The sequence below is a fragment of the Ornithodoros turicata genome, chromosome 5 (genome assembly GCF_037126465.1).
Source record: "Ornithodoros turicata isolate Travis chromosome 5, ASM3712646v1, whole genome shotgun sequence".
NCBI lineage: Eukaryota > Metazoa > Arthropoda > Arachnida > Ixodida > Argasidae > Ornithodoros > Ornithodoros turicata.
The window spans coordinates 72,122,196-72,147,722 of record NC_088205.1 but is presented as its reverse complement, the minus strand read 5'-3'; the positions used below and the strand labels follow the sequence as shown (position 1 = coordinate 72,147,722).

At 48.1% G+C, this 25,527-nt stretch overlaps 1 protein-coding gene across 5 annotated transcripts in view; it reads left to right on the top strand.

The window, feature by feature from the left end:
* The window catches only part of LOC135394719 (transient receptor potential-gamma protein-like), a 228,440-nt gene that overhangs the window by 179,488 nt on the left and 23,425 nt on the right, over nucleotides 1-25,527 (top strand). For all 5 annotated transcript variants that reach the window (XM_064625611.1, XM_064625610.1, XM_064625609.1 and 2 more), the window contains 3 exons: nucleotides 12,318-12,506; nucleotides 21,188-21,461; nucleotides 21,770-22,010. In XM_064625611.1, coding sequence (XP_064481681.1) covers nucleotides 21,223-21,461; nucleotides 21,770-22,010 — 480 coding nt within the window. In that variant the 5' untranslated portion in view covers nucleotides 12,318-12,506; nucleotides 21,188-21,222. The remainder of the gene's footprint in view (nucleotides 1-12,317; nucleotides 12,507-21,187; nucleotides 21,462-21,769; nucleotides 22,011-25,527) is intronic.

The window sequence follows — 25,527 nt, the reverse complement described above, 5'->3', positions numbered from 1 at the left end:
AACGTTGCTCTGCAATGTTGCATGAACATTGGTGAATGTCAAGTAACGTTGGTCCACTTCTGACAATGCTGCAGGAACGTTCGGCCGCAACTTTGCTCAAATATTGACCTTCCATGTTGCTTGAACATTGCTGAATGTCAAGTAATGTTGGTCCACTTTTGATAATGTTGCATGAACGTTGCGAAATGTTGATAAACGTTGCACCACATTGGACAACATTCGCAACATTGCTGCAACGTCGAGGCCACAATATGTGCTACTAGGGCAGTTGTGGTGTCAGGACCACTAAGAAGAGACGACTGAGTCCGAAGAAGGTCGGGATGAGAATGAATGTTTAATTCCCGCGCTCTCGTGGTTGTCGAGCGGACGATACCGATGAGACTGCGGAGGATGAAGAAGATGAAGACGGTGCGCTACAGGTGTCCCCCCGCCGTCAGATGCGACGGAGGCGCATCGCTGGAGCTGGTCCCCAGGAAACTCGCTTGGGCTTAGGGGAAGGCGGCGAAATGTCGACGGTCTGGAGGGCAAGAGGGAAGTCTTCGTTCTCCACGAAGGCCGGCTTGACGCGGTCGACCGAAACTGTGTCCTGGCGGCCGCCTAGGTCAAGTACCATGGTCTTGTCGGACCGGGAGATGACACGGTGGGGTCCTGTGTAGGGGGGGTCTAGGGACTTGCGAGGTGCTGGAGCCCGGAGAAAAACGTGTGTGGCCTCGGCGAGAGCGGCTGGAACGTAAGAGTTCCGGCCAGAAGGGAACCGTGGGGAAGCAGGCCTAAGGGTCTTGAAGACGTCACGGAGGAGCGAGACGTACTCAGAGTGGCTTGTGGCTTGCGGCTGGGTTTCAGAAGAGGCGGGAGGTTGCTGGGTGACGAGGTCGGCCGGAAGGCGTAGGGGCGTGCCGAAAACGAGCTCGGCGGCAGAGCAGCCCAGGTCCGGCTTGAGGCATGCTCGTACGTGGAGCAAAATGAGTGGGAGAGCGCTGGCCCACTTTTCGGGATGGCGAAGGGCACGGAAGCAGCTTTTCATCTGCCGGTGAAAACGTTCTACCAGACCATTGGCACAAGGATGGTAGGCAGTAGTGCGTGTGCGCGTCGTGCCAAGAAGACTGCAGAGCTCATGGAAGAGGGAAGACTCGAATTGAGCCCCGCGGTCGGTGACGATTTGGTCAGGGGTCCCGTATCGGCAGATCCAGGCGGCGAGAAGAGCGCGGGCAACGGTCTCGGCACGCATGTCGATGATGGGCACCGCTTCTGGCCACCTGGTGAAACGATCCACCATGGTGAGGATGTAGCGGAAACCCGATGAGTGAGGTAGAGGACCGACAAGGTCGATGTGGATGATCTGGAATCTGCGGTCCGGGGGAAGGAACCTGCCGGGCGGCGGGCGCGTGTGCCGGACGATCTTCGTTCGTTGGCAGGTGATACAGCGAGAGGTCCAGACCTGGATGTCCTTGGCCAAGCCCGGCCATACGTACCGGTCACCGATCAGGCGTCTGGTTGCGCGAATACCAGGATGGGAAACGTCATGCAGGGCGTGGAAGGTTTGGCGGCGGAGACTGGATGGAACGAACGGCCGCTGAACGCCGGTTGACACGTCGCATATGATGGTGGAGGCGGTGCCGGGAAGAGCGACCTCTTCCAACTGTAGCGATGTTTGCTTGGACGCACGAAGCGCCCTGAGCTCTTCGTCGGCGCGCTGTTCAGATGCGAGGCGTTCAAGCGAAAAGATTTCGGGCGGAAAGGCATTGATACGGCTGAATGCGTCAGCAGGTATGTTAGCCTGGCCGCTGATGTGGGCGAACGTCACTTGGAATTCCGCCAGGAAGGCTAGCTGCCGGATTTCCCGGAGTGAGTGGCTTTGACGGCTAGCTCGAAAGGCGTGGACGAGTGGCTTATGGTCCGTATAAAGTATAAAAGATCGGCCTTCCAGAAAGTAGCGGAAGTACTTCACGGCAGCGAACGCAGCGAGGAGTTCGCGACCGAAGGCACTGTAGCGTTTTTGGGCCGGCGAGAGTTTGACGGAAAAGAAGATGGGTTGCCACTGCTGGTTGATGTGCTGCTGGAGCACGGCTCCGATGGCTGAGCCGGACGCATCCACCGCTAGTGAGGTGGGCGCATCATGCTGGGGGTAGATGAGCATGACGGCGTTGGCGAGTGCCTCTTTGGCAGCCAGGAAGGCGTCCTCGGCATGCGCCGTCCAAGCAAAACCGGCCGCATTGGGAGACTTCTTGGGAGAACGCAGGAGGGCTTCGAGCGGTGCCAACACAGACGCGCAGTTCGGAATAAAGCGCCGGTAGAAATTGAGTAGCCCAAGGTAGCGTCGAAGTTGGCGCAGTGTAGCCGGTCTTGGAAACTCGCGGACGGCCTGTACCTTCGAAGGAAGCGGTCTGATGCCGTTGCAATCGAGGTGATGGCCAAGGAATTCCAGGGACGCGGCTCCGAACTGGCACTTTTGCACATTGATTATGATGCCGTATTCTTCAAGGCGCGCGAAGAGCTGGCGTAAATGGAGGCGATGTTGTTCGGGGCTTTCGCTTGCGACGAGTAGATCATCCATATACGCAAAAACGAAGGGTAGTCCCCTTACCACCGAATCAATAAAACGCTGAAATGTTTGGGCTGCGTTTTTCAATCCGAAAGGCATCCTAACGAACTCGAAGAGGCCGAATGGAGTCGTTACTGCTGTTTTATGGATGTCCTCTGGAGCCATGGGAATTTGATGGTACGCCTTTGTTAAATCGATTTTGGAGAAGGTGGTGGAGCCCTGGAGGTTAACGGCGAAGTCCTGAATGTTGGGGAGTGGATAGCGGTCAGGTAGTGTGGTAAGGTTTAGCGTGCGGTAATCACCACATGGTCTCCAGTCCCCGGTCTTCTTGGGGACCATGTGCAACGGTGACGCCCAGTTGCTCGATGATGGCCTGACTACGCCGATGCCGATCATGTGTTGGAATTCGCTCTTGGCTATGGCCAGTTTTTCAGGGGCCAGTCGGCGGAACCGCGAGGAGACTGGTTGGCCAGAAGTTATGATCTTGTGGACGACATCATGCTTCACAGGCTTGGACCAATCGGTGGGCTGTGTAAGCGACGGCAAGTCCTTGAGGATGTCGGCGTACGGCGATGCAAGCGCAGACAGTGGCTCGGTGTGAAATTGAGGAGTCGCGAAGGTGCCGATTCCGTGCACTGCGAGCGATGTCGCAGAGTCCACGAGGCGACGCCGAGCAAGGTCCACCATAAGGCCAAACCGCTCGAGAAAATCTGCGCCTAGGATGGGCTGGCTGACGGAGGCGATGGTAAACAACCATGTGAACTGCCTTCGCAGGCCGAGATCGAGGGTCAGAGATTTTTGGCCGAAAACGGGAATTCCGGTGTTATTCACCGCCGTCAGGAACCAGATAGGAGCTTGACGCCTGTGAGCCCCTGTTGCAGGAAGGACGCTCACGGCTGCACCCGTGTCGACGAGCATCGTCAACTTGGAGTTTCGATCTGTTATGTAGAACAGGCGACTGGGTGCGTGGTTGAGGGTGTCGCCTGTCGCCGCTAGCGACGCCCCATGTCGTTTCCCGGCCATTGGCAAGGGGCGGTGCACTTGCGCGCCGAGGCACGTGATGGCCACGTCTCCGCCACGTAGAGGTTGCGTGTTCAAATCACGTCCGGGTCACCAAATGTAGAGGACGGTGGTCTTCCTCTACACGAGCCCCGACCGGCGATGATGGTATGGCACGGAGAGGCGATGACGGTGGCCTGTCTCCATGGCCGCGCCGGTGGAACTGAAGCCGGTGCTCCACGCGCGTGGCCATCGTTGTTGTCGTCGTCGTCGTCGTCGCCCGCTACAAGTTCGCTTTTGCTCCGCCTTCGCCTGCGCTGCGCGGGAGGCCGTTGACTGGTCAAGGGCGTGTTCTCAGCCACTTCTTCGATTTGCAAGTTTGCGTTTACTCCTCCCATCGCCATAGCAACAGGCGGGCCACGTGGTACGCTTCGCAGGGGGAGCGCTGAAGAGCTGTTCCCTGCCAGCTAGTGCACATGTATGATCGTCGGCGTTGGGATTGAACGACGAAAATATGCTCCATGTGCGACGGTTGCGTTGGAAAGAAATCTATATGTCCTCCTAAATAAGGAAGGCATCGCTGATAACGACCCAGTGCACAGATACCGCACTCATATGGATTCCTTCGCTACCATTTGGAGAAAGGGCAGCGAACAGAGCATTACAAAAGTGTTTCGAATTAATACTGTTAGATTCGTGTTAATACTAAACTTGTACACAACGGAAGTAAGGTATTCCTGACAAATGATACGACTTGAGTATCAACCTGTATGAGATAACCCGGCTGAGGTCGGTGGTAATTTGGTGGCAGGATACAAGTTTCTCAGGCACGCCGTCTTCCGCGAGGGACGTTCACTGTGGTGTGCCATGCGTTGAGCTTTCGCGGCGCACGTTAAAGAATCCTCACGTGGGCAAAATTAATCAACAGACCCGACCACTATGGCGTCGTTCATAAAACAGTTGTTTCGCGACGTAAAGCCCCAAATTATTAGGTCTTCAATGCAATGTTTTCGTGGGGCTTTAGGGACCACGAACATAAAGACAAGCAAGAAATGGACCATAATGTAGAACAGAATGCTTTGTTCTCTATGCGGCTGTCGTGCGGCTTGGTGGTCGGCGAAAGCACGCGCTCTCGTGCAGCGCAACTGTCGATGCTCGCTGCTGTCGGCCTCACAGAGGTGGGCAACGTCACTACTAACGCTCTGGGGGGAATGTGAGTCCTGGTCCGACTTCTAAGGGAACTGTGTCAACATACAGGGTGTGTGCAGATAAACCTAACCCGCATTTGCGCACGTAACTCGTTGTGTACTTACCCGAGAAACTTCCGGTGGCGCACGATGGCGTATTTAGGCGTGCGAAACCTACAAAAATATCATGGAAGCCATACTCATGGCTCTCAGGCGTACACAACAATTATTAAATTCTTTACCTGCCGAGAAACGACCTTCAGGTGGGCTCTCATCTGAAGGTCGCTTCTCGGCAGATAACGGATGTAATATAATAGTAATGTAATAGTAATAGTAGATGTAATGTAATAGTTTTTCTGTGCGCTTGAGAGCACAATATTCTGCAGTTTCCAGTCGCCTATGCCGCACCATGTTTTTTAGACCCTGATGCACGTTATCCTGGACACCCTGTATATACAGGGTGTTTCACGAAAAATGAGCCAAAGTTGTTTTTTTTTAATGGTTCATCGCACACCAAAAAGACGGACTGCACAGTGTTACCAGTGGTGTGGTAACGCAAAAATACGCAGAGTATTTTTGTTTTGTGATTCATTAATTAATTAAGCGAAATTAATTAGCCAGTTCTTTAATTATAAGAATTATAGCCAAAATTTCAATGATAAAGTTGTAGGCGATACAACGATGCGAAACCCGTTGATTGCAACTTTGTACTGTGCACGCTGTAAAATTGTACAAATAACATAACTCGCGTGTCTTTGTCTTCGTCGTTTTCGTTCACGCCGCTCCCGTGATAGTAAGCGCATTCTTTTCACTTGCACTGGACTCCACTACCTTGGACTACATGCAAGACGGGTTTTCGGGAGCTGCACTTTCCAGCTGAAAGGAACTTTACTAATAATGCCTTTCTTTTCAACACGAAAGTGCAGCACGCAAATAACCCAGTTCAGATCTGGTGCAGGCGGTGCAAGCGAAAAGAATGCACCTACTATCTTCCTCTTGTCGTCGTTTTTGTGGGTATAGTTTTTGTGCGGACATTCGAATGCCGCCGACGCGATCGCGGAAAAGTCTCCACTGTACAGCTGACGCTGTAAAATAGTTTGAGTATCCTCACACCACTGCTAACACTATGCAGTCCGTCATTTTGGTGTGCAATGAAGCATTAAAAAAAATCTTTGGCTCGTCTTTCGTGAAACATTTGCACCACGGTCATGGACGGCCCGTGGTATAGCGCTGACGAGGGCGTAGGAAATGCGAAATTGCGAAGTTAAGAGGTGGCGAGGAACGCACCCCAGATGTACGAACTCGATCTCATCATCGTAGACGCAAAAAGAGAGAGAGACTACGAACAAACAGAAGAAATTGTAGGTCTGTTTCACATGAACGTTTTCTCGTCCGTGTTTTTAACTGAGGCAAAACGGACCCATTGGAACGAACGGGGCTCGATTGCCCTTAGCTTCTATTTTTGAAGCAAAGGGACTACTACGGACATGCCTACTACAAGCGTGAAAATTTGAAAGCTTGAATTTTGGGGCTGTCATGAAGTTCCTGTCCAAAGGAAATCTATGAGTGCACGACGCAAACACTCAGTGATGGGTGCCCATCACACTCATCCGCAAAGAAGTGGTGTGCCAACTTTCAGCGTGGGGATTTTGACACCGAAGACGCCGGACGATCATGGAGACCTCCACGGGCTGTCACGTCACCACATCTCCCGGTCACGGGGTGTCACGTGATGGTGACCATATAAGCCACACTTCGATCATTCGTTGGAATCGTTCAACCAGCCTGAATCTGTCACATATCGAAACTGCGTAACTCTTTGAATTCGAATTCACTTCAAAGGAGAGTGCATCAAGAGAAACGCACTCAGGAAGCGAATGGAATATTCAGATTCACACGCACGCAGGAAAAGGCGTATTTTGTCACCGCTGTTTTGTATCACTTTGACAGTCAAGTTTCAACGGCTGTAACATGCCGAAGACCCTAGCTCTGCTCACTTGGGGATGACATGATAAGAATTCGTCCAGTGGGGTCTGATTTGAGTTCATTTCGATCGGAAGTTCGCGTGAAGCGAACCGTACCTCCTTTGTTGACAGTTGGTGGGGGGGGGGGGAGCATTGAAGCTCCGGCTTCGAAATATCGATCTTTGACCACTGCTTCCTGGTTTTGAGGGAAACGAAGGAGTTGTTTACTTTAGAATCCGCAAAGACGTCCTCTTGTCGTCGTGACCTGGAAGCGACAAAGAGGAGGCACTCCAGAAAGAGTGACGCCAACTGGAAAAAAGTCTTCCTTTTGGAATTGGGTTACACTGTGTCTCCCCTGTGAATATGGTAGGCATGTCGGATAGCGATAAAATACGGTGGCGTGAAAGATGCTACAGGAGGCGCTGGAATATCCGGAAAGATATTCGGCTCTGCAAGCAAACCCACTCTGTGGCACCTAAATTCAAATTTAAGGCGTGGAGGACACTGAGCGCATTTTCGTGCAATGTTCTAGATATACATCTCAAAGGGCTGCCTGCTCTCGGCCGACTGGATAAACGCAACTTTGACATCGTAAAAGTGCTGGGTCCTTGGTCACCTGACAAGAGGGATGCTGCCTTGTCAACGCTCGTGACATTTATTCAGAGTAGCGCGCTGCAGTCAGTCTACTAGGACCGTGTGATGCGCTACGTTAACCAATAATTTGGCCTTTGGCCGATATTTATCGCGGTAACAACGGGTTTTTATTTTTATTTTATTTTCTCCTTTTTTTGTGTGTGTGTTGTTGTTATTAAGGCGGAGGGCTGTTTATAGCAGTAGCTGAATTTGTCGTGTGACGAACTCAATCTCTTTCTATTATTATTATTTTTTTCGCCAACTTCATCAACAGGTGGTGAAGGCACTTGTATGAAACGTTAAGAAAATTTCTCACAAGTGTCCTCAGTACGTGTACCTTCGACAGGTCTTCGGGCGCACGCTACTCTCCTCAATGCTGTACGCTCGGTCGAGCACTGGAAAAGCCACTGAGAACGGCAATGAGGAATTTCCTCAGGGTTCGCGCTGTAGCGGCCAAGGACAACTCCAGGCAATGCGATCTGGTGGTTACAAGTTATAAAGTGTCGCTCAAGTGAAAGGCACTTTTCGTACTAAGTGTACTGTATCGTAGTTATTGTATTGTATCAGTGTATTTGTTGTTGTTGTTGCGTATATTTCAAACGATCACCATTACCTTCTCGTTCGAGCTATCGAAATGCCGTTTGACTTCTGTGATGTGATGTGATAAAGAAAAAAATGGGGACGTGAGCTTCGACGAAGTCGAACTGGCTACCCCAGTACACTTTGACTTCTGCGTTAACTCGTTTTACATCAATCCGCATATTTCGTTACTTTGATTTAAAAAATCCCCACATATCGTAATGCGTTCTGCTCTTAACATCTTCCGCTTGCACCTGTTTAAATAGCCCGTCCCTTAGGAGGCGGCTCGTTCGCTTATACGTTCACATTTCCGTTCAACAAATGCATACCCGGTTATCGGGAAACTCAGGTTGTGTCGGCATAAGTCCTCTGGCCGCTTGGCGTGGCCGTTAACTTACTATGGCATACACACAACAAAGCTCCCTGAACTGAGTTCGCGGCAAAGTAACCTTGACGTGCAGATTTCATGTGTACGGAGCACGATACATTTATCAAGAGAGCTAAGCTTGACGACGGGCTTCCCAAAGATAGCTTTGGGAAAATAAATGTGGTATCCTTCAAGAGATGGTTCAGTGGTGCCGTACAAAAGCCACAAAGCTTCGCAACTCTTCGCAGCCGCTGTGTACTATATGGTTATGCTAGAATTTTACTTATGTGTTCTAGCTTTGCCACAATGTATCGTGTTGTAAGCGGTTACTGTAAACCGAGACACTTATATATTCCGGAAAGTCTCCCGTTTCTCTTCTGAGCTGTCAAGTTTCGAAGGCTACAAACCATCCGCAACAAATATGATATGCACTTTAGGAGGCTGCATTGAAATCTTCTCTCGAGATAGTGAATGTGATAGCTGTCTGGGAACCCAAGACGATGGCACAGCGCTGTCTACGCTACTGTAGTGAGCTATCCAAACAGTCTATTAGGCTCGCGTACCATGCACGTGAAATCGAGTTCCTGGTTTTGCATTATGTGCACTTCTGTAGGACGCAGTCATGTATTTGCGCATCCATATGCACATGCAGTTCGAGGAGGCGTACGTGGGAGAGGGGACGGATGATGTTTTCTTTTTCTTTTCTTTTTGTGTCACACACAAAAAAGAAAAACTTTGAGTGACACACATAGTCGGGCTGACTATGTATCTAGCAGAACTCCTTGGGCGACGAATTCAGTTTATTATTATTTCTTCTTGTAGCCCTCAAAGTAAACAAACACGCATGGTGTCAGGGTATCCGTTGCGCCTTCAAGAGACAGCTTTGCATCACGCTAATCACTTTACCAAGATAATAATAATAGTAATAAAAACAAAACACACAACACCAGCTTGACGCCGAAAGAACGCAAAATAGGTTGGGAGTATCCGGAATACCACTTTGAATGTACTCTCTTAGTTATTTCTAAACTTACGATGACAGCTTATTTTCAGTTAAGTAATTTCGTCGTCTTGACATGTGTTTAGGGCATCTTGTGAATCGAGGTAATTTCGGAATCGTATATGCGTAAAATTTGATTCCCCCTCTGATTTGCTTATTGATTGCTTGAGCGCAGCTGCGGAAAACGATTAAATATAGAAACGCATTCTTCCTAAAATAGATGACGATATAAAAGAGGAGGCGTTGCGAAATCGATATCATCGGCACGGACCTTCACTGATTACAAGACGCAAGGGTCGATACGTAATGTATTCCGATTGCTTGAAACCAAGGCGACATGCGTGCACTTCTTTGGTGCTCATAATCGTTGCGCGCATAGTATTTAAGTTATTTGTGTCGTCTTGCGTCTTTTCTTTTCCTTATATAAATAGATAGACTGGAACTAAGAAACTTGGGCTGCCAAAAAACTATTCTTGTTGGACATCATACGGAATTATAACACGACCTTTCTGTTTGAACCTGGCACATTAACCTAATCTTTCTATGTAATTCATCTCATCATTCTTTCACCGTTTGTTAATCGTCTTTTTTTGAAAGTCATCTTTGTCTTCAATCTATCTCATCTTTCTTTCACCGTTTGTCAGTTTATCCTTTATCTCCTAATTGTTTTCTTTTCTTTTTATTTAGTTATTTTATTCTTCTTTTGCTTCTTTTTCTTTTTTCTTTGCGGAATAGTAAGCCGACGGCCCGTTTGGCTGACCTTTCCTCCTATTTTTTCCCCTTTGTTCTAAGAAATATACCCCCCCCCCCCGGGGGGCAGAAAAGCATTCGACGAATATATTTAACATAAGCAGATTTCACATAAGTTCGTCCTGAAATGCGGACCAAATTAAGACTGATCCCAAACAAGCAAAAAACAGAAGTCGTTAAAGTAACAACTGTGCTTCAAAATTGGTCAAAGCCCCCCTGCCGGGAAACAAATAAAAGGACGACACAAAACACAGCACAGACTGACGAACAAGGATTTTTATTGACAAAACCTGCCCTCTTCCGCACCCTCAAACCTGCCTAGTGCCTTTATCTTTTTCTAAAGCACAGAACTTATCAGGAGTCCCTCCTGTTAGAACCTTCCAAAACACCTCGAATGGGTCAATTAGCAGCACTGAAGGCACACTCACGCACCTGTTCCCGGCATTTTTGATCCGTAATGCTTCATGATATAATAAAGCACCGGCCTTATTACTCTTATATGAATTTTGGTCTCATGGAAATTAGCTACACACCCTTTTGTGTTGCTAATCCTGTTGTTTGCTGTCAACAACTGTGCGAGAGCCACGGGAGCTTGCTGACAATGGAACGGGATGAAACGCAACGCTCTGCTACCTCCTCGTCCCACGGGTACACGTAATATCCGTGTAGCCACAAAGACGACGACGACAACAACAGCAATAGATGATGACGATGAGAAGGAGTGTTTCAAAATGTCAGCCATTTATCAGAAGTTCACTCCGTGCAAGGGGGACCAGTATGTTTTGTAACCGCTGACGACCTAAAATAGCGAGATGAATGTTCGGGATCGAGATATCTTCTGTTTCCCTTTTTGTGTGAACTGCACGTACGAAGATTTTGTGATATAGTACCGAGCATGCAGCTGACGTAAAACGGTTTTAGTTCACCGTATAGGTATAACGTGACCGTGTATCTAACGGAACCAATAGCGAGTTTCAGTGCGCTTCGGAAGAATTATACGAAAACAATACGATAAGAGGAGTTATCAAATCCAAACTTTGCGATGGTGATGTCACTTGCTCCAAAGAATGAGGGGATTGGCTTGTCATGTTTTCAGAATCCTTATCGTGAACACTTTCCGATGTATACTAATGACATCTTGAACTGGCAGTCATCATCTTGTAATAAAGTTGTTGTTGTTGAACTGGCAGCCAACTATCGCTTTCGAGCGCTCTATCTCGCACTGGTCAAAACGTAGCGCTCTAAACAACAGCTTCGGCAGTTGTTTCTTTCTTCCATCTTCTTTCTTCCTCCAGTGAGGAGCACTCTGGCTTAGAGCCCCCCCCCCCCCCCCACCCCACCCCCAATGGACCTTTTTCACAACAGCCTATGCGCATAACCTTGAGGCGCCGGAGAGGGTCATCTCGGTCTTCACTAGATGGCGCGGCATGGGGACGACACACGTGGGGATCAATGGGGAGACCGCACGGAAGGCGCCAGCTCGGCGGTCCCACTTCGGACCGGTTTCGGTCCTTTGTGATCCACGTGGATTTGTCTTGACGCGCTCCGAGCGTGGTTCACTTGAGAGCTACTAGGATACGACGTGTACGTAAAAAAGGGCCACTGGTACCGTAAGTCGAACAGAGCCGTTTATAAGGAGAGTTTGGCCATTGGGAGGAGCCTGTCTCAAAGTGCTCCACTTAACGTCACACGATGGGCGGCGCCAACGCCAGTGGCGCCAGTTTGGATCAGAGCTATCGCCTTTAAATCTCCCATTCTGACATTTTGGGGCAGAAGCACAGCCTTGAAATCCCCCCGTGCCGCCGCGGCACGCCTTTCATCCCGGTCAAGTGGGCGGAGCGATGACTGCTCTGACGTCACGGCGGCTCCCAATCCCCTGGCGTCAAAAGATCGCAGAATGGCTATATTCTCCTGATAAACGGCTGTGAAGTCGAAGATACTATAGCGCTCCCTAATGTGAATGTGCGTGACTCAGCATCTTATTCGTTGTAACATTGTAGTGGATGAGGCAATTAAACACAGAAAGGCAAACTTGTCTTATTCGTTGTTTCGGTGCAGCAGGTACCGTACGTCAAAGGCCACGTTATCAACAATCTGCTAGCACACTCTATTGTGTTTTCAACAAAGCGGCATGTTTAAGCATGGATTGTACAAAAGTACAAGCTAGACACGGCATAGGCACATCAGCAAGCATAACGTTCTGTACGTGTAACATTCATTGTCGATATCTGTGTTTTTTCTACGTGCCTATTATAAGTTTTTTTTTAATTATATGCTCACTATTTCTTCGTTGTAGGTTGCCAATACTCGGTCCGTCAAAGCCGAGAACACAGACTTATGCCATCACCAGAGAGGGAGAAAATGGAACAACCTTTGTGTTGCAATATGCTCGACATCCGTCACCAAATCTTTGCCGGTCAGCGGCGTCATTCCCCTTCAAGCTCAGCATGCGCAACCGCGCCATACCCTACGGCCGTCCAAGAAGGTACAGTAAGCCTCCCTTTCTTATCCTATCCTTATCCTTGAGCGACCACGGATGTACGTAATATAGTAATGAATAGCTCAAGAGGTTTTAACAAACGCCAAACGAAAAGCAAGAAAGGAACAACGTAGATAGCACTTGTAACGTCAGAAAGCGTACAGTTAGGAAGAATATTAAGGGATGAGTGAAAGTTCAGAGCAGCATGTCGTGCAGGCGAATCGTGAGTTCAGTAGCACAATGAACGGTAGCTGTTACTACGTGTCAGCTCCACCACAAATGTATGTGAGAGTGCTGGTGACATCATCCTGCAGAAGACTACCCGTTTGAAGGCCACAATGTTTATAGAAGAAAGCTAAAACGCAGAAGGCTATTTGTTTGTACGTCACAGCAACGCCCCCTTTCTAGAAGTCGCCACACACAAGTTAACTTTTTATTTTATTTTTAACTCCGTGTTAGCGCCGCGAAGCAACTGTGACTAGCGGCGTACAGACGTGGACAGATGGAGAGAGGACAGCAGGAAGGAGTGGGTGACAGGGGGGTTAGTATGCGTCCTGGGCCGACTTCAGTGGGAACTGTGCCGACATTCGTCTGGAAAGACTTCGGAAAATCCAGAGAAAACCTCAGACAGCACAGCAGGTGACAGGATTCGAACCCGTGTCACCTCCCAGTCTCGGAGTGGAAAGCGATCATCCTAACCACTATGCCACGCGAGCTGGTACACGAGTTAGCAGAGAGCAGGATCCCACGTGCAATAGTCCGCAACCAGCATGGTTGAATGGCAGATGGGCTACATCTCTCCACTGCACGCTGTAGAGTGTAAACGTATAGTCTGCCGTTCGTTTCGTCAAGGTTTCTTCAGTGCACTCCATAGGCTCAAATAGGAGGATTCTTTTTGTCCAAAAGATATACTCGTATCTATCTGGATTACAAAAGGGAGGAGCAATTGGCTGTCCTGTTCAACCAACCAGGACCCAATATTGTCGGAACGTCGCCCCTTATTTCACGTACATTTCCCAATAGTTCTGATTATGGCGTTGCACCTCTGGCTGCGCTTGCTATTCCGCACCCCCTTGCATATTGCCGCGTTACGCAATGAAGCCAACGCACCACAAACCAGGGTCATGGCGTGGTCCTCTTCTGCCATTTGCGAGGTGGACAATGCGTCCTGCGTAACTCCGTTAGTGTGTCCTACTGAGCTTGTGCGCATTTCCCTGTAGCAAGAAGCGGCGACCGTGAGGCCATTGCCATCACGAAACTAAACTTCTTTCCTGGAGCAACTTCGCCAATGAGGCAGCGCATGATGAAGTGAAGCCGACGAGACATAAGACTGTTGCCGGCAATATCGAGAAAGCAATCCCGTAATTGGGTCGGCAAGTGTTTACGGATGATAAAAAGGAGTTGTTCATGAGTCTTTGATTGGCCCGCAGTGTTTATTGCTCTCATCTATTCTCGCATATGTCTTGAAGGAACAGCGGTGGCTTCTGCTGCTACTGCTGCCGGGCCCTTTCGTATAGGGAACGATATATGATGGCATATTCGCTTCCCAAGGAGTTTTACAGACACTGTGCACAGATCGGCGATTGGTGTCGTCTCGTGGAATGGAAGGATTATAATGTTTCATTGTTGTGAGTTTGAGCCTGTTTATTCATTGCACCATTATTCTCCCATTTAAAATGTTCTTGCGTTCTGCGCAGCGGGCTTAACGGTGTTCGAAGTATTCTAGCATTGCAACTATAAGTTTTACATTGCCAGTTTGAACGTATGTCCGTTACGGTAAAAGTGGTGATGATGAAGGTGAGAACCTCAGACGGTTTTCGTTATTGTGGTATGTACTGGGAATGGTATACAGTAAGAAAATGGAAATATAAATGATTTCATTATTGTTCTTTGTGGCTCCTCCAAAATGTGTGTCTATGTGTCTGCTGTAAGAATCAGAGATGGGGAAGTTCAGTGACGCCGCCAGTATTTTTTTCCATTGGTTGGGTGCCGAAATCAATTTCTCCATGTATATATATATATTTTTTTTCAGATTTACTTATTACCTTATCTTTTACAAGGGTGTGAGGTGAAGGGCAGAATGTTTGGGGTGGTGGTTTTCACCGTATACGGGAACTACATCTGATTCAGTGCGTCCACAACTACATTCTCATGGCTCAGAAACCCTCCGTATCTGGAACGTAGAAAGAAGCAAAGGAATAATAATTTGTGATTGCGTTGCAAGGGCAATGTTTACTGCAGAAACCCACCCCGTGACGGCACCCATGGGGAAGTTACTCGACAAAGGGAACTCGTTACTAGTTAAGTTACTGTGCAAGAAATGTTTTCGCGTTATAAACGGCCCTCTTGTGGCCAGTGCCCGAAGTAAATGCTCTGCGCGAACAGGAGTTACGCCAAGTTTTCCATTTTGCGTCTGTTATAGCTACCAATAGGGGAGCATCTTAAAGGAGCACTAAAGTGGTATCCAACATGGCCAAAAACTGCTGCCATCTTGTAAAGCAGTCTATGAAAATCATTCCCATAAAATATTTCTGGCCAAAGTCTTTTCTTCTTTCTTTTTTTTTTTTTACTGCGACGCAATTTTATTTACAAAATCGCTGCCGCGGTTAGACTTTTGGGCGCTCGAACTGTCGACTACTACCTCTAGTAGGACTACCTAGTAGACCTCTGGTGTGACGTCTCTAACTGAGAGCCCTGTTATTCGTGAGCATGACTACGAGCATGACGAGCTGTTCTTGGTTGACTGCTATTCATTATATCACGTTTTCTGAAAAACAAAGCATATGTGCTGGCCGATAAAGTAGTATTACGACCACTAGAGTAAGTTTCGTGGCTGCTTTGGGTGCTACCCCTCGTTGCCCTCTCCAACTGGGGAGCGAGGTACGCGTGCGTCAGTCATCTGATGCACCGTTCAAAGCGAGAATACGCTGCGACAGTACGTCTTAGCGCATAAGAGAAAGAAAACGTTGGAGAAAGCACGTGACAAAGCGTCTGCCCACTCAGAAAGCAGCAATAAGGGGGTATTTGCAGACGGGGCACAACACTATGGTGAAAAAGATGAATCCCTATGGAAAGATATAAATATGGCTAGATTTAAGATATAAGATATAAAGATATAAATAAAAGAATATGGCCCTCACGTGTAGTTGTTGTGGTACCTTATTTTAGAGCAATCCCTCTTCCTTCTCCCCTTCCCGTTTCACAAAGGAGTGAAACTTGCCGCCTTCTCTGAGCAGGCTGACTTCACTCCTCTTCCTTATAAAATCACACCACCACCACCACCAGGGGAAAAGGAAAAGCTGAGGGGCTGTGCGGAAGGCTGGCCTACTTCTGAGGCGTTTGCGCCATGTCACGTCCAGACTGGGAGGTACCCGGGTTGGAATCCCGCTGTCTGGCGTTTCTCCTGGGTTTCCCTCAGATGCTTTCAGACATATGTCGGCAGAGTTTCCTTAGAAGTCGGCCCAGCAAGTCAGTGTCCACCAAGGCGTCAGTCGTGACGTTGCCCACCTTGTGAGGCCGACAACGGCGAACCCTTTCAACACCACCACCACCATCACCACCACCTTAGGCGTTTGCTGTGGTGCGCCTCTCCGTCGTATTCAGTAATTCCCAGTCACGGCAGAGTCTGTTTGACCTGTCGTGTCCCCATATAAGCTAAGTGTGTGACCGCAACAGCTCACCGGTGATGCGGCGCGGAGTTCGCGGTTGCGTGAATGAGAAAGGCTCCCTGTCGCTTGCACAAGGTTCTGCCAAATGAGCCAGGAAGAAGCAAGACGCTGGTCTGAATTCAACGGAGCCTGCTGCAAACCTTCGAATAAGCAGTCTGTACTTCAGCGGAAGCAATTATCAATCACCACCGAGTGTTTTTTTGTCGTAAGTCAACAATAGAACAGCAGCAGATATTATCTCGCTCGGTCGGCATGGCGATGGAGCTGCCGTACGTACATCTATAGCTAAGACATCCCCTTACAGTTCGGCTCGTATGTCGTTGTCCTCCACCTGTTGTCACGTCCCGCTGGCGTCACGGAAGACCGCCCTAGTACGGCGGTAGTGCCTCATGATGTCAGCTGTCCCAAAAAGTGGATGTCATTGGCAACCTTCCAATCCTTCATTGCGGGCATCACATAACCGAAGAACGACTAGCGTCTCAGAAGCGGTAACAGACGCTCCTGATTAGCGGTGTTGCTGACCTGTAGTGGCCGACGTCACCTCGATCATGTGACCCCACATCTAAATAGGAGCGTCCCCTCCTCACACGTCACATTATCCGGCGTTCATCACGTGTCTATCTTGAAGGCGATGGAGGATGTTTCGCGCACCGTGGCTTCGGCTGGCTGTTGTAGGCGTCGCAAGTCCACTATGGTTGTACTAATTATGGGAAAACGGTTTTCGGTTGGTTGTCTAACATTCCATACCGACCAAAACCAGAAACAAAGTGTGTGCTTCTGAACTTCTCCCTTAACCTCTAACTCTCGTTGTGGATAAACGAATATAGAAAATAAGGCGTAGGCGATGTCTGTGAGGCCATCTGCTCCATGGCGCTTGTCGAGAGCCGAGTTCAAGTTCTCCTCGTTTTTTTTCCTCACAAACAAGCAAAGAAACAAACAAACGGGAAAATGAAAGACCACAGTTTTGAGCAATGACTGGATTAGTGCGTAAAGCAACATTATGTGGCTCATTTGTTGAGACATGCAAAATATTACTGGTTATTTCCCACGCGCGAGTCTTTCGTGCTATTCCAGCTGTCCCAGTCACCCGGGAGTTGGGATATCGTTTTTTTTTTCGAAGCACACCGGCGCGGAAGTTTTTGCTTGAATTGGAAGTAACAGCATCAGTAACGTGTTACTTTTATACTAGTTTCTCCATTACATTTTGAGTCGAGTAATTTGCAACGGCAATCAGTCACTTTTGCTAGAAGAGTAACGGTAACGGTAATCAATTACTTTTTTGGAGTAACGGGCACAAGTCTGGCACTGGGCCCCGTCAGCGTCGTCAGCATCATCCTCATCACCATCCTGTCATCTTCCCCAGTAGCGATGGGATAGCATTCTGCTCAATGAGTGGAAGACATTCCCGTATCATCGTCATCATGTATCTCTATCTCTCTCTGGCACTGACCCATCCCCACAGCATTCAATAGCATTAAAGCGTATAGACCAACTGGGTGTTCCTGATCTCTGTTGCTGATCCTGATTTGTATCTTCTGAAACAACTGGCGGCGATGGCGATGTGATAAAGAAAAAATGGGGATGTGAGAAACAACTGGCTGCTCCGCCCTTTCCGAATATATACAGCAAAGTAACTGAATTTGCAGTTTGCGCGTTCGGTATCTCATGAGGGAGGTCATATATATCGTTCTCTCTTACTCGCATAGACGTTTAAACGCTACAGTATTCGTGCATTCCTTTAGAGTCAGAAGGCCGTTAAAGGCGTATTCTGAAACAGTGCAACATGTTGGTAGGTATCGAAAACACTCCGAGTACGAGAACTACTGGTACCGCGATAACCAACAACAACGACAACAACGAATAAATCGTCACTATGACATGAGGTGATTCACCGCCCAACCGCAACTAATAACCAACAACAACAAATAAGTAATTATGATGTAGTGGGATGTTTCGCCGCTGAGGCGGCACCCTATCCCATTGCTTGAGGGGGAGAAGACCAACCACTAACCAAATGCACGAAGGTCTACACAAAACGCAATCTCCCCTTTATATGCACCCACTAACCCAGTACGTACTTTGGCTACCAAATCTTTTAGAGGAACAAATCACATGAAGAACCGCTGGAGCCGCTGGCACTGTCGATAATGTGAGCACACGCACACACAAAAAAATCTCAATTTACAGACAGCCTTTCCAGCTGGTTTTATGCAAGCCGCTTATGTGTTTCAAATATCGGCGTGTTGTTCTTGGCCGTTTATCATGTCTGTGAATATTTCGTCAACCCATTGCGCACATATTCGTCTAGCGTGTGCGCATTCCTGCATAGTTGCTTCATCCGTTGCCGAAATAGCACCCCGGCAAACCACGATGTTCTTGAGATGCGAAAAACAAATACGTCGAATATAGCGCGTTGTAAAAGTCGCCTCCCGTATTGCCCTTCTTTAAGGCGGTCGTTAACAGAAATTGTATTGCATAAAGTTTGCAGTAATTTTTAAATACAGACAACGCCTAACTTTCATCGAGATGTGTGGTACCTGGTTCATGTGCGGAGGCTTTCGACCTGAAAATATGCTTGAAGATTTTGCCTTCGGGACCTCACCATATTGTACTCTTCATCTTTATAGGAGTTAAGAGAAGTCAGCCATGCATATGGCTCGCTACCCATATACACCTTGCCATAGTACTCACCTAATTACGAATGAAGACAGCACAGTATATAAGCGTTGGAGCTCATTGGTATGAACGGACCTTTTTCACCGCAGCCAATGCGCATGCGCATAACCTTGTGACGTCGGAGAGGGTTGTCTCCGTCTTCACTAGATGGCGCAGTATGGTGACGAGAGAAATCGGGACCAGTGGGGAGACCGCACGAACGGCGCAAGCTCGTCGGTTCCAGTCCGGATTGGTTTTCGGTACTTTGGGCTCCCCACGTGGATTTGTTTTGACGCGCTCCGAGCGTGGTTCGGTGGAGGGCCGCCAGGATACGACGTGTATGTGAAAAACGTCCGTTGTGTATGCAATATGGCAGTGTTCTTATCAGATATGCTGAACCAAAAAACAACACATGCAGACATAGATGGGATGATGGTTTCGCCGCCGCTATTGCGCAGTTCACTGCCCCATCCCTTTTGTTGAAAGTGTGAGAGATGGATCACGGAAAAAGGTACAAGAACTGTGCAGCAAACCGGAGACGCCGCATGTGTTGTACGGGGTTCAGCCACGGCTCGACAGTTTTCGGAAAGAAAACTGCTTATATAGCTTAATGTGTATAGGTGACCGAACTGTAAACTCCGAACGTTCCTGGAATCCCTAAATACAAAACAGAGGCCAGGATTCAGGGAATTCCGACATTCAGAAAGGACTTTAGGCGTGGTTATCTTTATATCCCTAAATTTTTGTGACTCACACGCTTGTCCCTGGAAACAGTTGCTCTCGCAATCTGCGAAGGACCACGCCACATACCATTTGTCGTCAACCCTCTGTAAAGAACCGTCACACAACGCACTTTTTTACGTCAAGAAACAGTGCGTCATTCTTGTGAACAGCCTTCTATACTGGACATTTATGGTCCGTGTTCGCAGTCATGCATCTTGAGAGCTTGACTGCCATCTAAACTGCCGTAACGCTTCTTAGCCCTTAACTGCCACGTGTGACCGTGTCTTTCGAACACATTGCACAATCACATAGACATCGCTGTCGTGATATAACGATTGTTGAAAGTGTACGTCACTGGAAGACATCGAGCGTCATCTTAACACGTTGTAATTGCACGCGGGCCATTCACAAGGCGCCGATTTCCCGGGCGTTGTGGGGTGTGAGCTTATACTGGCCGTATTTCACCCAGGGGAGCCGCTGGGGCATTTTTATGGCAAAACGCGTAAGTAATGGGGTGTGTCCCTTTGCGGCTATGGTAGTATAGCCTCTTTGGGTCCTTGCAATGTCTACTCGCCCGGGACGCGCATTTCCAGATAAGAATTCTCGTAACACGCCACGCAGTAGTAGTTTCAGGAAGGCGTTTCTAGTCCTAGGGAACTGTTAACAGTTTCGCGAAACTTCAAATGTGTGAGCACCAACATTTCTGTGCAAGGTCACGTCACAAATACGCTGAAACTAAACATGACCCACTATCTATTTCTCAGTTAGTTAGCCTTCGTTTTCCCTTAATGCCACTCTCCGCCAAAGGCGCCTCAGATGTCTTAGCGAGAAATACACCACCACAAGAAGGAACGCTCGCTGCTGAAGCAGTCGGCCACTGGTGTTTTTTTAACGAGCGGCGTTAAATTAATTACTGTCTTTGTTACACGGCTTCTAAAGCATGAGTTATTGCCCGCATCAGCAGAATCGATAGAGCGAAGACGAGAGGCAAATGCAGGTGTTAACTGCCAGAGCGGGCGGAGTAAATTTTCCCTTCTGGGGTTGTGGGTTGGCTCGGTTGATGGTGTCGATGTGATGTCCCCGTCCGGAATACTGTCAAGATGATTCAGATTATATTTACTTGATATCCCTGGAGTCGGGTCAGTCGGAGTGGGAGCAGGATGTCGACAAAACTGAAGGTGACGACGTAATTTATTGTACAATATTTTACAGCAGAGGAACCTATAGACATGAACGCTCCGGAAACGGTTAAACGGCGAGGTCTCAGACCTACCAGCCACATTTTCCGATAGGCAGAGTTATGCCAACAGGGCTTGACGCGGGGATTTATAGGGACTGTCTTCGGCCCCGCCTATTATTTGAGAGTCCAAACTTGCGACTCGACAAGACGCGCAGCGCCGCAAAGGTGGTGTACTAAGCGATGTGCGTCTCAAAGTTTTTTATTTATTTTTATTTGTGCGAATACCTCAAATGCCCGCGAGGTTGCGTTACATGAGGGGGGTGAATTTCTGAATAATGATTGACTTGTGCCGATTCCAATGACACCATAACATTGACCTACGGCAGGGTTGCGTCTTGTTTGGGTTGTTAGGGTTTAAGAGTTGAGCGATGTGGATTTACCCAGGCCCGTTGACTTTTCAGAAATGCAGCGGGGAGCTGGGCTCCCGTGAACAGCCATGATGGATCTTGAAGCGGGCGTGGGAGTCGGCTGCTGTAATGGCGATGGCAGCAACTGTTCCCCGTTGGACGGCCGCTTCTTTCCCGAGAGCTTTCCATCTGAATCTGATTCCCAGCGAGGCACGGACGCCAAAGCCAATGACGAAGCCGAAACACCCAGGCCGGAGGGGCAGCTTACACTCGAGGAGAAAAAGTTCCTCCTTGCTGTCGAGAGGGGCGACCTGGCAACCGCCAGGAGGTAAGGAACAGTTCAGCCAGGACATGTCGTGGTACTATTCTTAATTTTGTTGTTGTTGTTGTCGCGTGACTGGCGGTGATACTAATCAGGAAACCAAGTTTGTTAAAATTTTTGTCATTTTCGTCGTGTGCAATTTGAATGCACTTAGAAATCGGACAACTTCTAAGGACTCCTATCATGAAAAATAACCTTCATGTGAATAACTTAACCTGAATCAGTGCCTTGAAGAAATGTGCTTCCAATGTCTTACCGCACCCCTTCTTGTTCCTGGATCCAAGTACTAACCACACTGATGGTAATATCCTCAGGTACATCGTCAGTGCGGAGGCCGGTCTATCCCAGCTCAACTACAACTGCATGGATCCTCTGGGTCGCACAGCGATGCTTATGGCTATCGACAACGAAAACCTTGAGATGATAGAACTTCTCCTGTCGCATCGCGTCGACACCAAGGACGCCCTTCTGCATGCTATCAGTGAAGAGTACGTCGAGGCCGTAGAACTGCTCCTCGAACACGAGGAGGCAACACGGAAGCCGGGACAGCCTCACGTAAGTCATTTTGGTTCCTTGTCGAAGAAACCCACGGACCCTCCTCACGATAAACACACGGTATGCGTTCAAAAGTCTTCGAGGATCAATAATATCTGAATGCGGCTAGATGTCCTCACGACTAGCCACTATTCGATAGTTTTAGCATCCACTCCTTTTGCCTTCTAGTGCGAACACTACTTAAGAAAACAGCAACTGTATAAGCGCTTCCGAAAAATCTGTTCTGGAAAATAGCAACCGAACGCACTCTACGGACACTACCGTACAGCGTGGATCACTGGTTACCACAGGTCCGCATGACGAAATTCATGAAGTGTCTCGTTTTCGAAACTCCAGTACGGACTGTGTGCTTCGAGTCTATTCGCATGCAATATGGCCAGCATATCGGCTGTGATGGTTCCGATTCACTCCAAGGGTAAGGGGCGGTGAACGCAGCGGTACAATTTTGTATTGGAATTGGCGCAATTTAAATGATGTCTTCTGGAAAGTTCAAGGTATAGGAATGTCAAGCGGTGAATTACTCCTGATAAAGGCACCCAATGTTACGAAAACAAAAGGGACGTCTTAATTGAGAGATTTAGTGCATCGTACGCTGTCGCCTTTGCGTACGTAAGGGATAGCGTGGTGGTTCTGCGCAATGCGTGAAGCTTTGCGCGTGCGCGGAACCCCCAAAGCTCTCTCTTACGTACGCAAAGGTGATAGCGTACGATACACTAAAACCCACTAACGGGCCGCTAAACTGCGAAAATTCATTTCGCAAGAAGAAATATTTGCACTACGAGCTTCGATTTTGTTGTGTTTGCTTGTCTTGGGCAGACACTCGTTCTCCTTTTTAATTTCCTCTTGGGAAGAAGATCGACATCAAAACTCTCAGATAGGAGATCTGATTAAATCTAGTCTAGAGGAAAATGACACAAATGAGACCAATGCCTAGCAGAAAAACAAAAAGAGATAGAGAAAGAGTAAGAAATGTACAATTTGATTGAGATCAGCCTGAGCAAATCTCACAACATAATAGAAGGGGTAGGGGGCTAATGCAGTATGTCCAATGCGGGCAATATGATTGGAATTGGGATCAGAGAATAACGATGGGTTTTGATGAGTTGAGCAACCGCGGCCGTAGGAGTAGTAGCTTCGGTTTCCATACTAGGACCTTGCGAAGTATCCAACGTGACGCCTCCTGCCTATATTCACGCTAATCCTCCTATTTAATAAACATAGCGGCTTCTGGGCTGAGAAGATTAGATATAGGTACGTCACTACCATATACGCGGCATTATTACAGATCTAGGCAAGATCATGAGAAATTATGGAAAATACTTTGTCTGACAATGAAACTAATGTTTAACTGTGCCACATGTCCGCTCTATAAACTTTTAACGAAGCAAAATGAATGGCAGGACGAAGAAGACAAGGACAAGATTCATGGATGACGATAGGGGTTCTCCTTCAACGCATATTTCAGCAAACAAATGTTCACAAACGTTCGAAGGAGGAGTTGGAAGTTCGGTTAAAGAAACTCTTCATACAGGTCCCCCATTGAGGTAGAATTTTTGGCGTGCGCGATGCAGCGGGCGTTCAATCTACTGAGTGATGGTTCTCCTGCGAAGTTTCTTCTCGATCAGTCAAGTTCCTGCTGGACGGGATTTGTTCTCCGATGTTGATATTTCTAACGATGAGACAGACAGGAGTTCCAATATACACACTGCGCATAAAAAATAAGAAACTGTCCTTGTTTTGTGGTTTGCCTCCTCCTTTATATCGAGTTGACGTCCCTATAGAGCGTATGCCCTCAAAAGCGTCTCAACCTGAAGTTAAACGAGTGCCACCTTTTGGTGCGCGTATCGGCAAAAGTAGTACTGGGTATAAATCTTACCACGGGATGAGCACATTTGGATATTCAGTTGTCATGTATTATCATGGGTTACGAGCTATATCTAATGGTACATTATTGTTGGCTGCGGAATATTCCACTGCGAAATTAAGAGTTGCCAGACTTACCCGTCTGCTGGTAAGTTCGAACAACAACAACTAGATGCTGGCGATGAAATGGGGGGTGTTTCGCCGCGGCAAGACTTCGTCACGGAGTGTACTAAAACCTCATATCTCTAGTGTTCGCTCGTTCTAGCGCAAGGGTTCTATAGTGCTCGCCATAGTGTTCGAACGCCTTGCGGAACATTAAAGGTCGGAATGTTGAGACCAGAACAAGCGTGATAGAACTGTTTTCTGCTGGCTTTAAATATAGAACCCTTAGAAAACTAGGAACAACTGGCACGTGGTGGGGATGTCGTACTTGCTTTCCGAGATCGACCTCGCGTTAAGGAGCAACGTCACGATTTGCGCAAGCATGGGGATGATTGTAAACTGAAAAGTCTTGGGATGACGCACTGGTCCTAGACTTTTTTTATTCCGTGTTAGCGCCGCGAAACAACTGTGGCTATGACTCCGGCGTACAGACGTGGAGAGATGGAGAGAGGACAGCAGGAAGGATTGGGGGCAGGGGGGGGGGCTTAGTATGCGCCCTGGGCCGACTTCAAGGATCACTATGCTGACATTCGTCTGGAAAGCCTGCGGGAAAACCCAGGGAAAACCTCAGACAGCACAGCCGGTGGTAGGATTCGAACCCACCACCTCCCAGTCTTCAACACGACCTTGGCTACCACCAACGAGTGGAACCCGGTCGGCCATGCCGCTGGTCCTAGACAATTTAAGACTCCTCTTTTCCTACTTAAGCTACGCAACAGCGGTGGTTATGATGCTTTATAATACTAATAATATTATCGTTATAATAATATTAGTGATGATGATGTTGTCGTCGTTATATTTGCTTGCCGGAACGAGGCTGTGACTTCTTTCTAGAATCCCGCAAGTAACCAATGAAGTGTCGTGAACTGTCGACAGAAACTATTCCTGCATTTCATCTCGTAGAACGGCGGAAGTGCTGTGTGGTAGTTACCACTGCAGTTGTCCTCGCACAGAGGAGACACTCCAGACCAGGCCACGGAGGCAGAAGTACGATAAACCTAGGCTGCAAAATTCCACAGGCCGAAAGAAGTTACCATGGTGAAAATAGACCAAAAGCCAGGTATCATGATGTTTATTACTGCGTAACACTGGCTTGCACAACAAATACAAACAAACGATAACAAGAAAAGGACGTTTCGACGCCTATGCGGGCGTCCTCATCAGCTTTAAAAAACTTGAAGGAACTGTTCATGAGAAGGGGAAACCTTTTAAAGCCTTGTAGCAGTCCGGTAGAGGCCCCTTGTGATGATTACAGGCATTGTTGTCACCATAAATGTGCCATGACTTAAGGAATTTCCTGGCTCCCCATCTGTGTTCACGTGAACGTGAACGTGAACGTGTGAACGTGAACACAGATGGGGAGTCAGGAAACTGTATTACTGTAATATAGATTACAGTAATACAGTACGCACAGATACAGAATACAGAGAAGTTACAATTGAGCCTCCTTCGCAAAATAAATGGCCAGTACATCCATTCTAATGCTATCATA